This window comes from Vipera berus (assembly GCF_964194415.1).
Source record: "Vipera berus genome assembly, chromosome: 3".
Taxonomy (NCBI): domain Eukaryota; kingdom Metazoa; phylum Chordata; class Lepidosauria; order Squamata; family Viperidae; genus Vipera; species Vipera berus.
The window spans coordinates 170,671,418-170,685,950 of NC_138204.1; the positions used below are offsets into that span (position 1 = coordinate 170,671,418).

The following is a 14,533-nucleotide window of genomic DNA, read 5'->3' on the forward strand; positions in this document are numbered from 1 at the left end:
GAGGGGGAGATTTCAACCAGTCATATTTTGATACAATTAACATTTATTTTGGAATTAAATGACTTGATCAAAATTATACTTAAATAATATTCATATAGTAATTTCATATAGCTTTGGTTTGTTTCTACATGAAACTTTACCATTGGAAAACTGATAGGTGCACAATCTAAAAACTTAAAGTAGAAATTCTGTTTTGCAGACGGTACTATCCCTCCCTGCCCCCATTCCAACTATCTCATCCTACCATATAAAACCAAGTTTTGAATGGATATTTATCAACTTGGGCTAGATTGATTGTATATGTATTTCTTCTTTAAGAGGTTATTTTTATTCTCACAGCAACCCAACAGGCTAAGTTTCATGTAGAAACAAACCAAAGCTATATGAAATTACTATATGAATATTATTTAAGTATAATTTTGATCAAGTCATTTAATTCCAAAATAAATGTTAATTGTATCAAAATATGACTGGTTGAAATCTCCCCCTCCCAAGAAAAAGCACATACATCACAGTAGTTAGTAGCACAGCTTACTCGCCACACCCCTATTTAGAGAATCTGAATCTGAATTCTTGAAGCTAACAACTGCACTAATGCATTTTGCATTAGTGGGCTGCATCAAGAAATCCTAACTTTTGGTGCCAAGGGGATAATTAATATTAGAACATGTTTGCAAAATGATTGTGTTTATGCAGGAGTGAAGACTAAGTACCAGCTTGTATGGATTAAAATAAGCACCTGTTGTGGAGGTGGTGACAAAGGAAATATAGAAAAAAATTTAGATGATGGTAAGATTTTTTTATTTCTTTCAAAAGGTAAAGAGTCATGGTATGCTCTGAAACTGGGACTTAACTTAGGTGCTTTTCATTAAAATGTATTTTACCAAATCCACTTCATAAGGGTTGAATGGTACTTTTTTTCTTTAAAAAATCTGCACATAGAAAAGAATATATTTCAAAAGCTCTAAAAGTGCAGACTCCAAAGCTTTTAGCAATATAAAGTTAACTGTTTTTTATAAAGTGAAGAAGAGATATCATAAGCATCCTCAGAATGTTTAGACCTGGACACATGTGCCATAGAAAACTTTTTAAAACATTTTATTAAACACATCAAAGTGTAAAACAGAAATGAAAATGAAAGTAGTGGGAAGATGTAAAAGTAAAAAGTTCAGGTTGTAATGTTATTTTATTCTGCTGCAGTAAAACATTAAGAAGTCAATGCTTTTTTCCCCCCCCTTTGCCATAGAAAACTTACCGTAAGTCTTTGTTTCATCAGAAGTGAGTCACATTAAATTCAAGAGAGCAATGTCACTATAGTAAATCTGTGCATGTACATACACACACACACCAGCAAAGTTAACAGTTTTGAAAAATATAAAATCCAGATGCACCCTCCTTGCCCTCTTATCATTTATCACTGTATCACGTATGTATAAATATCATGAAATCTGGCGTTGCTGTCTCTATAGATTTAAGTTACGGATAAATGTGCAAGTATTGTAATTGCATAGCTAGCTTACTTTTTTTTTGAGGCAAACCAGGAAAGCAGGATGCTTTAAATTATACTTTTGTAATTACATTGATAGCTTTGGAATGAGCATTAGTTACAGTATCTACACTGTCCACTTGTGATTTCTGTATTTGGCCCTTTGTTATGCCTTCTCTGCCTTCTATTGTCTCACACCAGTTAAAATACAGAATGTACTTGCTAGGGCTGTGGATCATTCTTGCTTAATACTTTGAAATATTAAGCAGACTGATAGTACAACATAAATAGAACAAAAAGAACTCTATAGCCCAATAAAGCAGCAATTATTTAACATTTTTATATAATCCATGTAATTATTTTGTATAGAATACCAAACCATTCTCTTGTTAGCAAAGAGACATGTCCTACCTGAAGTTTAAATAGACTTCTTTCAAGTTTTCCAACCTCAAATATTGTGAAGCCTGCAAAATCTAAATTCTGCTATGGCCTCAAGGAATCCTAAACCTAAAGGCAAAATTCTGGCAAAAGGTCAAGCTAAAATTACATAAAATAAATTCTGAGTCAAGATGATGTAAGTCAACTCAGGCATCACGTTTCTGCTTTCATGCTTACATAGCACATTAAATCCAATTGTAATAATTTCTCAGAATCCTATTCAATGGGTGTACACCATATTTACTATTTTAATGTGACAATAAGCCCATCTGACACCAAAACATTTATTCAATTTTTTCTTCATCTGTAAGAGACTGTCATACTGTGGTGGCTAAATTCATTTTATTCTCATTTTAGAAATAGCCCATTTATGATTGAAAGCAGAGCTGCAATAAAATTGTTCATTGAAATAAAAACTAGCACTACGATTCTGGAGACAGATAATGGAAACCAGAAAACTATCATTCTTTAGCATATGAACGCAAAGGTGTGAAAGGAGTACATATGCAGATATTGGGATTCCTACTTGGGCAGAGGCTGGACTTGAAGACTCCAAGATCCCTCAGGTGCTTTAGAAAATAGTTGTCCCTCTCCTTTTTGACAGCCTCTTAAATACTGGAAGACTGCTATCATGTCATCCCTAGTCCTTCTTTTTGTTAGACTAGATATACCCAGTTCCTGTGACCATTCCTATTTCAGCCCACACTCATCTTTATTGCTCTTCTCCACACTCTTTCCAGTTTGTATCACCTAATCACTGTAGTTTGTGTGCTGATGAAGATGCATCTAAGCAACTCCAGTTATCTCCAGTTGCTTTGGTCTTCATTTAAAACAGGCAACTTCCCCATACTACCTCCATACAAGAAAATGCTATAGGTACAAGTGTTTCTATTCAAATTAAGAATTTTGTTATGCAAAACACCATGCTAAGAAATTGTAGAGTATATCTAGGGAATAAGAAAACCCAATTGGATTAAACATTTGCTATACTGTCTGAGATAGACTGCTGGTCCAAAATGTAATGCACAAAAATGGACATTTCCAATATTAGTGTATTTGGATTTCTCTTCATGAAAACAAATATTACATTGTAATTGGAAAAATAGGAAAAATTAAAAAAGACCAGGGGCCAATTTATTTTATTCTATTTTATTTTATTCTATTCTATTTTACTCTAAATATTCTATTTAGATGCAACTTTGTATGGTTAATAAGTCATGTCTATTTTTTTTTTATAAAATCAGGATTTGTAATTTTCTTTGAAAACAAAACCATTTGTGCATTATTCTCATATACCAAAAATGTACTAGTTGGATTTGTTTTACTTGGCATGGACTTTTTCTGTAGCCATCAATTTATTGGTGCGAAAACCAGAATTTGGTTGAAATTAACATCATTCCTTAATATAATAATGCAGTAATTTCTGGATTAATTTGAAGAATTACTTTTGTAATCATGATCAAGTGATTTAAACCTTCAAGAGTATTTGTTTTGTCCAAGTATATACATATGTGCATGCATATACACACATGGCATTAATTGCCATAATGCTCTTATTCTTAAGAAATAAGAATATATATTTTTCTCTAGGAAAACAGACTGTCATTTTTTTTCTCTTGTATTATTTCCTATTTCTGATTGCTTCTAACTAGAATGACTTAATTTAGGTAAGATTTTGATGCTCAATTTCCATTTCTGGGGGATACCACTTGCATCACACAGTAAATATTACACTTTGTTCAGATTTCAAATTAAATTAAAACATAAGATAAAATGGAGCTATCTCTTAACTTATTTTAACTTATTAGAATAAGATGTTTGTCACCAATTAAACACTTTTAAGAAAATAGGACTGTTTATAAAACAATTAAATCTCAAAAATGCATTATTCCCTGGGAGAGAAAACCCAGAGGAAATTCTGTTTATTAAAACTGCAATTTTAAGACAACAAAAGATGGTTTAGAAATTATTTCCTAATGTCAGTTAAACATATTCTAAACAAGAAGCCATATCTATAACATATTGAATTCAACACATTTTGTCTCAACTCATTTATCTAATTCAGTCATCTTGATTATAGCTTCACAGATCATGATTCTCAGAGACAATTGTGATAAAATTCTAGAATAAAAATGTAATTTAGTTATCCTATAGTACAAAGCACTAAAAATAAAATAGAAATTCATTAAAAATTTAAATAGTAAATTTAAAAGAGCAATTAGGATATTAAATCACAAATAATTTATTCTTCTGTTAAGAGTTGATGCAATACAATTTTAAATAGCAATGAAGTACACAGTGGTGGAAAATTGGCACTGAATCTAAAAGCATGTTATTCATATCAATCTCATATTTTCAGTTCAAAACTTGATTTTAATTGACATAAAAATATTCTCTATTTAAAATTATGGAAGAATGTATTTTTATGTCTTAATTCAGGTACTTCCTGCTATTTTCCTATCAAAATATACCGATACATGACTGATTTTATAAAATTTTCAAATATCTGTCTGAATGTATATATGCTTCTGCAACACAGAATTCAGTAAAGCACCTCAAATACAGTAGAAGAGTCTTAAAGAATTTTGTATTCCCTGCTGAATCTGTTTGATCCAGATAGCAAATTTCTTTAATGTGGTATTGGTCAGAATTTATAGTTTACAAGGGAACTGATATTTAAAAAAACACATTAAAATTTACTTTTGGTCTCATAATAACCAATACAAACATTGACATAAACACAATTGTATTTTCTCTTAAAGATATTCACTCTTGAATGAGAAAGTTTAGACAAGTTTTACAAAAGCTGCTATACTATCTTTGTTACATAGTAATTATTGTACTACAAGTTAAATACACTTGTGAAATAAAATACATGTCAACCTATCTATAATTTGTTTATAAATACTTTGTAAATTTAAATCAGGCTAAATGAACACTTTTTCAAAGTCATTGTTACTGCAATCAAAAAAAGATCACAGCTCGTTTATTTGAAACCATTACAAGGCCATTAAAAATTCATATTGTTTTGAGTTATTAGAGGAAAAGGTAAAGTGAACTTCCGCTGGTACAACCATTTGACAGTTTTCCACGAAGAGTTCTAAAATTATTTTATAGTAGACAGTGCTTTAGGTTTCATGATAATTCCATCATTTCAGTAGTTGGGATACGCAGTCTTCTTATCAGGATCTGCCAAGTACATGGTTGCCTTCTCATCCAACACTGAGGCCAGCATACACACCCACAAATTTATCACTTCGCAGTTTGTATTTCTCATCTACTTGGGTTTCTGACCTTGCCAGCCTGTAGTGTACTGCCTTGCATATTCCACATGAAAAAAAATATATAAAATATTGCTGCTGTAAAAATTTTCCCCTCTCTCTTACAAAAGAATCTCTGGAAAAATACTAAATTCCCTTAACCTTCATAAACATACAGTACTGCTCACATACTTCAGTCTGTAACTCTTTGATATACAGTTCTAAGCTCACCGCAAATTGTTTGTGAGTGTATTTTCTGTCCAATATTGCCATCTAGAGTACAGATGTATTTTTTTCCATAAGGACAATTACTTTTGTTTATAATTAGCTGAGAAAAGCTAACCTAGATAGGCAATATACTCCAATACAGCCATAAATTAACAAGGCAAGGTTGTCATTTTCTTTCTAAAATTAGATGCAATTGAAGATTTTCTTCAAAAGATGTTGACAATGCCAAAGAGACCATGAGGGTGCTAACAGGTACTGCTTATTAAATTATGTTTTCACTGCTGGTAATTTCCATACTGCCCCTATAAATAAATTGAAAAAGTATAGTAAGTAAAGGACAAAAATCTAAAAGTAAAACACATACATTCTTAGCACTGATTTCTTTTAAAATAGGATTATTTTTATTTCACATGTGAAGATATTGGAATTATACCTTCAGCAATATATTGGTATTTGATTTCAATGGCAACTATTCAAAAACAATTCCATAATTCCATTGTTTTGTTCTTTGTATCCTGGAAATTTCTTAAAAATATCTTGCTTTGAATATAAAAAAATGAATATTAAAGAATACCCCCAAAAAGCAAAATATGGTTTCCAAAACAGCTTTTTATAAAACATTTTAAATACAAATTGCATTTATTCTTTGTGTCTACTTTTTAATTTGAGTATGTAAGTATAAGTCTCTTCAAAAATAGATTTTTTTTATCTGTGTTGTCAGGTAGAATAAGCATAAATAGTATTTAGGAAACTGATATTGTAAGTTCTAGGATGAAATTTTGAACATTGGCTCACTTATATAAAGTATTAGATGTGCCCATATACAGCCCATTATTACCAACACAATACCCTCTTGGTACAGGAATTTTTTTTTAGAATCAATCTATATACAACTAATATTCTTACTGTTTGTAACCTAAAATTGGGCAAAATTGGAAGGTACAGGGCAATAACTATTGAACCAAGGTAATTCAAATGGACAAGTTTACAGAATGGTGGGACCCATGACCCCGCACAGGAATGAAACTTTGAGAAATTGTGGATGCTTCAACACCACTGTGCTTTCCAAGTACACTTCTCTGAAAACTATAAGTTGCATGGTGTAGGGCAGGGTTGTCAAACTACCGGCCTGTGGGCCAGATGCGTCATAGCGAAACCGCACCCACCCCATTGCCGGCAATGGAAAAAAAGTTGTGATGTGTTGCAACACATCACGTGACATTGTGAGTTTGACACCCCTGGTATAGAGGGAGATGGGAAGATCTTTCTTCCCTGCCTCACTCAATAACCTGGCGGCAAAGCCAACAGGTGAGCTGTGATTGGTTGATTTGGAACTGAGGCTGAGATCTGAAATCTCTTAACAGTGATAGGTGGCTTGGAAGGACAAGGGAGCAACTTGGATGCTGGCTTGTGAGGTAGACTGGCTGCGGGTGAAAGTTGATGGCTGAGCCGTTTTTCTCAGGGATCCTTTACTCATGCATGCAATTTTTGCCCACAGCTAACAGTGAAATAAACCAAAAGTAAATTATAAATCATATAAGCAGTGATGGCACTATCAACAATCTGATCTACTGCTCAGAATCTTTGCTTTGGACCCATTACAATTCATCAGCTCATGCAGATGAACAGTAATGCCTATTAGCTCTGAAGACTGATTTTAGTGTTCAACTGGTTACCTGAAAAATAAAGAGAACTTGTACAATGGTACATTTGTGATGCTTAATTTTACCTTTTATTAAAACTGTTTTAAATGCTTATACATTCATATAGAGTAGCATTTGAATTTGAACTGTAAAACTTTAAATACTCATTAAAAAATGTAACTCCAAGAACTGTACCTGGTCATATCCATAAGGCCTTTGTTGTGGAGGCTGGGGAGGACCAGGCTGTGTAGGTCTATATCCTCCGTACTGCTGACCTTGTCCTTGAGGATAATTGGAATATTGAGGGCCTGGAGCACTTTGGGAAGGACCTACAATATTTGATACAGAAATTGCTGCAATTCAGTCATTAAAACACAACTTTTTTATATTTTTATTTCTCTAGATTCTGAATTTAGCTATAGTCCTCAATTTACAACCACTCATTTAACAACCATTTTAAGCTATGACAGTGCTGAAGAAACTGACAACTGGTCCTTGCACATATAATCAAAATTTGTGTGCTTGGCAACTGGCACGTATTTATAATAGTTGAAGTGTCCTAGGGCCACACAATCACCATTTATAGTATTCTGACAAGCAATGTCAATGGTGGGGAAGCTGGATTTGTTTAATGACTACATGATTCGCTTAACAATTGTGGCAAAAAAGGTTGTAAAATTAGGCATGACTCATTTAACAACTGTACTGCTTAGTGACAGAAATTCTGGTCCCAAATAGTGGTTTTAAGTCAAAGACTACCTGCATGCAGATAGAAATGTACATTATGCAAATATGGATTCTTATAAACTTTCTAGAAATTTTGAAGTCTTGCGGGGAAAAAATCCTCCATTTTTCCTTAAGTTTTAATATATGCAATAATCATTCTGATATCACCTCTTCTGGATCTAAGTTGACTTTGGAATTTTAAGAACATACATTAAAGGATATAGGTAGTCCTCAAGTTACAATGGCAATTGGGACTGGGAGTGCCATCACTAAATGATGTGGATAGAGCATGACATCACGTGACAATATTGCTTGATGAGGACAATCCCAGTTGTTGCCTTTAATCCCAATGCACACCCAATTCATTAAGTGGGAAGTGGAGGGAGCACCAAGTAAGAAATGTGAGATGCTGCTGAGGGAGGAAGCCTGGGGAGGACCTGGGAGAGCTGAAGCGAGTCATGCTGGAATTGGGGGAAGCTAGAGAAGACTTCGGGAAGCCCAGTGCAGACTAGGAAGGCCAGGGGTGTGGATGGCACAGTGTGAGTAAAGAAAGACTGGGGGGTAGTTGGCACAAGTGCAGAACGCTGGGGGTGAATTATGTGAACAAAGCAAGACTAATGGGTGAACGGTGTGAATGCAAGAAGACCGGGTGTGTATGAAAGAGTGTGACTTACCATTTACAACCTTTCCCGTCAGCTTCTCCATTGGCTTTTCACAAGAAAGGTTGCACAGGTGATCACATGACACTGCAACCTTCATAACGTGCAAGTTTTGCCAAGTACCTGAATCATGATCAGATGGCCACAAGGGAACTGTGATCATGATTCAGGCCCTTCAGCAGTTCAAGAAACAATTGTAAGTACCACCTGTTCAGAGCCTTTGCAACTTTAAATAGTCACTGAAAGAGTGGTTGATAAGTAAAACTACTTGTATATAGCTTGGTTTATTATTCTTACAATGCCTTGTTTGGTATTTGTTAAAAGTAAGAATACAATCTAATTAGAAAATAATTACATGTACTCTTTGAAGGAATCTTGTTCTTCCATTTTAGAACTTCTTCTCTTCTCTTCTGTTCTAATATGCTATAAAAATCCTATTGCAATTTATTATAAAACATTTGAGGAAATTAAGATAGTTATACTGTGGTATCTTGTTACTCATTGTTAATTGGTTCTGGGAGGCATGATGACTATCAAAAATGATGAGAATCAAACAAATTTTTCCCATAAGGAATAATGTAGTGAGTCACAAGGCAGCCAACAACAAGTTCTAGCATGTGCGTTGAGTACCAAACAATGAATATCAGGACCAAATTTTTGCATCAAAATGTGTTGACGAACAAATGTGATGAGTTTCAAAGCAGCTGAGTACCAAAGTACCACTGTATAAGGATATCTCATCTTGTTGCATTTATTGTTCTAAAAGAAAAGATTTCAGAAAGCGTTTAATTCTTTCTCAAAATTTTCAATTCTTTTTCATAAAAATATGAAAAAGGTAGGAGAGAATAGGGGGGAAAATCCAATCTCCCCATTTTCTCCTCTGGAGTTTCACATTTCTATCCTCAACACACGGGAACTCTTTTTTATTTTTAGAATTCCTCTTTAGAATTCTATTTTGCATACATGCAGAATTGTTTTATTATTTTACAAATATATAAGTTACTGGTAAATTGACATTTAAAGGACCAAAACAAAACTATGGAATATAACTAAACAATGACTTACCAACCACTGCTACTACTGCATGTGTTTGTGTATCTCTTTCATTAACACAGGGAACTAAGAGTATAAACAAAGGTTGGCCAAAGCCCTGCTTGATACTCAAGATTCCCTATAAAAGTGTATCCTCTTACTTACCATAACCTTGCTGTTGTCCAGGATAACCCTGCTGACCTGGGTATTGTTGCTGTTGATAACCTGATTGTTGAGGTGGGGCTTGGTATGCATCTTGCTGCTGGCTATACTGAGCATTACCTGAAATAGGAAATGAAGCAAAAAGAGTTAAATGCTGTTTCTTCTGCATGTGCGTGTATTTTTTAAATGCACAGCAAACACCACAAAAAAACAAAATGAAAATGCAGTTTTGTATCAAAAACAAAGAAAACAAACCAAAACAGAAGATATTCAGCCAAACTGCAGTTAAAGCCAAATTTGCAAGGCTAAACTGCAGTATTTTCACATCTCTGCCAAACGAGTATTACTTTTACTGGAACGTGATGTCATGACTCGATAAGGCCATGACTATGCTAAACAAACAAACAAACAAAAAAAGACAAAATTAAAGACAGCTACAGAGCACAAACTAGCTACACAAATCAGCAAGCTGTTTCCTAGTGGCACTATATTTGTATGTGTACATATACACAAAATATAAATTGGACCAATGAGTTTATGTTCAAATAAAAATATTATTGAAAAATCAACTAATAGTGTTATAATAATTTTACTGCTGTTAGAATAACAAATTTAAAATTGTAACTTTAGAAGTTTGCAAGAAACTGGTTCCCTGCAATTCTTAACAGCCAGCAACTAAAAGACTACAAGAGCTTTGCATGGGCAGGAAACAAGTTAATGTTGTGCAAGAAATGTTTGCTCTTTTGTGGAAGGGGAGAGGAAAAGGAATGTATGTGCGCATGTGTGTGTGAAGGTATATAGATACCTCCTTCGTAGTAATGTTGGGAGGAATCCTCATAAGGCCTATCGTAGCCTTGTTCAGGATACGACGGTTGCTGATAACCGTAATCACTATGACCTACATCAATTCGACAAGAGACAGGAAGAAACGTTAATGGCCCCTGAGTGAAAACCCTATGAATATTTCATTTTACTGAAAAATCAGTGTCAGCTGAAAATACATTAAAAAAACCTTCAAATTAAATTAGAAGGATTCACCAATAGGATTTCCTTTCTTACTAAATGAACATGTGACAAAAGGAAAAAAAAATCAGCTAATGAAGTAGTTTTACTAACATCACAGCAAGGAATGGCCTTACAGCTTCTGATAAAGGGTAAAAATGTTTTTATGAAATAATTTATGCTTTACAGAAATATTTAATTACAATGAACAAAGAATTCAATTACCATACTTTGTTGAACACTGTTCTACTTATCTTCAATTCAAAAATGTATGCTATTAAAAGCAATGTGAACTATAATATATAATGTTCAATAAACTTTTAAATAACCTTTATGATTTTACATGACACATTAAGATACTAATACATTAACTAAAATCTAATTAAAAAAGAAAAAAGAGGCTATCCTATACCATACAGTCATCTACCAATAGGAATTGCTTGACATTTTCATTCAAATCAGATACCTTCCTGTAAGAATCTAGTTCATTTGTACTATTGAAAACAATAATCGCTTTGGGGGGAAAAAGACATTTCTTGAAAGCCTATGCTAAGGTATTTTGTTTTTAATTTTTTGTGATGGGCATCACAAATTTAATTCAGCTATACAGCAATTTGTGTTTGTTTTGTAGTGTATCTTCTCAAGAGCTTCTCAACGAAAGGGCTATTTATAAACAATATTTTATACTCATACATTATGTGTTGCACATATTTCAAATATAACAGAGCTCGCAAGTGCAAAACGTATGCCCCAGAGAGTACCTATAGCTTGCCAACATTCCTTTTATAGCTCCCAAACTCTCCCAGACTGAATGGCTCTGTAAACCTGGGACTTAATTTACACTTCACGGGCTTTGAGAGCAAAAATGGCTGCCTTAACTGATGCAGATGCTTAAATTAGCCATTTTATCTCTTAAAATCCCCAATCCTATCTTCAACAGCCCAATGTCTTCTTACTTTTGTAAATAGACCTTGACAAAGCCTGTTGTGACCTCTGAGATGACACAAGTCGCACAACCTTGCCTCAACTTACCTAGCTGCAAATAAAGCTTAGGATACTTTTTACAATTATTTATGTAACATCCTCAGTTGATTAAAATTATGCTACTACATTTTACTTTATAAACAGTCAGACAGAACCCACTACATTCAATTGCATTGAAAAAATAGTCTACTATCCACCATGAATTTTAATACATAAAAGTGTCATTCTATCTCTTACAACTGCAGCCCATATCTATTCAGTTTGTAATTAATCATACTATTTAAACATGTAATTTAAAATTTTGAATTAAGCAAAAACTCTCATTCGTATATCAAGATATACAAAGAATCAGATTTCTAACTGCTTTGTAGTGCTTTTTAGTGTAATACATTTCAAAACAATGTGGTTTACTAGATTAAAGTGTTGAATTTGGATTTGGAAATCTAGATAATGAACAAGACTCAGCTACAAAATTTTATTATGTAGTTTAGGGCAAATCATTCTCTCAGTCCAATCTAGAGGTTTACAAAGAACTGCTTTGTATAATACTTCAAATCTCTGAATGAAAAGTGCAGTTAAACATCTTATAAATGAATAAATTTGGGATAATTTTCCTTTTTTAAAAAATATGCAGAAAAAATATACTTTTGAAAGAGAATTTCTCCTTTAAGGATTTTAGGATGAAATCTATTTTAGTAGACACGTTTCTGTTAAATCTTATTTTAAAACAACTTTCTATAAGTGAAATACTATTATAAACAGAGATATTATATAACCACCATCTGTGTGGAAAAAAAACCTTGAGTCTCTAGCAAAATGAGGGACTTATTATAAAAATATGTATTGTGGTATTTGAATTAAACTACAAATATTTTGAGAAAGCAATAAATTAATATTATCCTTTGGGTATCCAAACGACTTGAAAACGTTAATAAATAAAAGTATTCTAGTGATTAACAACTAAAATTTTGCTCAACCGTGGTTTTATGTATGTATCACTAATAATGGGCAGGTATATAAAATGGGAAAGTTAACATTATGAGAGATTACCATCAGGGTAATATTGCTGGTTCATGCCTTCTGGAGGACCCTGTCCACCATGACTGTATTGGTCCCCATAATAGTCTTCCTGGCCTGAGTACTGCTGTGGTGGGCCTGAAAAACCACAACCAGTCAATATGTAAATAATTTATTTTTTATGTTAACACGCTCACTAATTTCTCAATGTCTCGCCTACAGACTTCCCCCACCCATAGCACTGTGTTTCAGAAAGTTTACTTAATGCTTTGTGTTTAATACATGTACGTACTGTAGAGAGCACCTTGACGGTATGATACACTAAATGTGAATTTACATTTCACAAAACATATAGACAATATATATTTAAGCTGGCCTCTGTGACAGAAATATAGATTTCAACATTTATTGGCAATGTGGTGATTAGTTTAGTCTCAATTTATTTGAAGGGGAATGTAATATGACACATTTGACAATGGCTAGAAGTTGGCATGCTTATAGCAAGCAAAATTTGCCTCAAAGCAATGAGACAAAGGGGGTTTCTATGCCTGCAACAACTAAGAGAAACTGAATGGACAGAGTAAAAAAAATGTTCAACTTTTAAACCTTACCTTGCTGTGGAGGTCTATATGGAGGAATCTGCCTCTGTCCCATCATATGATTTCCTTGATTAACTTGGGTCATCATTCCCATTGGTGGCTGTTGTCCCTGATAATGCTGTCCTGCTCCCTGGGGCATATTATACTGTTGAGATGGCGGCTGCTGGTGCATCAAGGGACCTACAATGAGAAGAAACACAGCAATGTTTAATGTTTTTCTTCAATTCTGCAATATTAATTTCTATCAATAGCACCCAAATTTATTATGTTTTAACCAGCTCTGAAAATATGCCATAGGATTCTCTGCATGAAAAATGCACATAATTTACCAATCTATAATCACGGATATCTTTTCCCTTAGTAATAAACAATAAGCCATTTTTATGTGTCCCAAGCTAAATACATACAAACATATTTACAAAATCCATGTTTTGTTTTTGTTGTGAAACATGAGGTTATGAGATTCACATAAAACTATCTGGTTTATTTTGCTTTTATAACCTCTTATTTAATAAATGTGCATTTTTGCAAGCACATTCAAAATGTATGACATGAACAATTTACTTTACTCTGTATAGATTAAATTAAAAATCTGAAATGTTCTTATCTTATGACAAAGAAAAGTATTATGACATATAATATTCATAGAATCACTGGATTTTGATCTCAATGCTTGAGTGGTTTCTAAATTCTTAGTAACTAATACCCCAGTTGTTCACTCTGCTTTTCACAACTTTTTATTTACCTAAACTAATCATTGTTTCAGTCTCCTTTGGACCACATATAAGTATTATCCCGTTAAGCATAACTGTTTTGGAAGAAACCTTTTGAAAATTTGTTGTATTTAACATAATATCCAATTTATGTTGTATAATGGCTGTATCACTCTATGACTTAATTCAAAGCTCTCATAATTTTTATAATTATAATTGTATTTCATAAAAAAATCACTGAGTGCAAAAAAATGGACATAAGACTTCAAGTTCTCTCATTTCCTTACTTGCCATATTTACAATTGTTTGCAGAATTAAGTGTGTTGGGGGGTAAAAGTGAGAAAAAACATTTAAAAATTTGTTCTATAACATATACAAGGGACTTGTCAAAAATTAAATTCTATATAGTGTATATCTATTAATAACATTTGTATCTTTACTTTACACAGCATACATAGAAACACTCAGAAGCTTACAATCATCACAGTGAAAACCACTAACATCAAAATAAAACTCCAGAGAATCAGAAAACATATCATAGAAGGAATGATTGCTCAAAGATAGTAACTAGAGAGAAGGCCATC

The 14,533-nt window shown here is 33.2% G+C and overlaps 1 protein-coding gene across 4 annotated transcripts in view; it reads right to left on the reverse strand.

Moving 5' to 3' along the window:
- Positions 1-4,507: 4,507 nt before the first annotated feature.
- Positions 4,508-14,533, reverse strand: part of SS18 (SS18 subunit of BAF chromatin remodeling complex) — a 30,822-nt gene continuing 20,796 nt past the window's right edge. The window contains exons 6-11 of one of the 4 annotated variants that reach the window (XM_081326168.1): positions 13,249-13,416; positions 12,671-12,775; positions 10,440-10,532; positions 9,638-9,754; positions 7,251-7,384; positions 4,508-5,714 (exon numbers count right to left, since the gene is read on the reverse strand). In XM_081326168.1, the coding sequence (XP_081182294.1) occupies positions 5,688-5,714; positions 7,251-7,384; positions 9,638-9,754; positions 10,440-10,532; positions 12,671-12,775; positions 13,249-13,416 (644 nt within the window). In that variant the 3' untranslated portion in view covers positions 4,508-5,687. The remainder of the gene's footprint in view (positions 5,715-7,250; positions 7,385-9,637; positions 9,755-10,439; positions 10,533-12,670; positions 12,776-13,248; positions 13,417-14,533) is intronic. The other 3 variants (XM_081326170.1, XM_081326169.1, XM_081326171.1) reach the window with 3 other exon arrangements.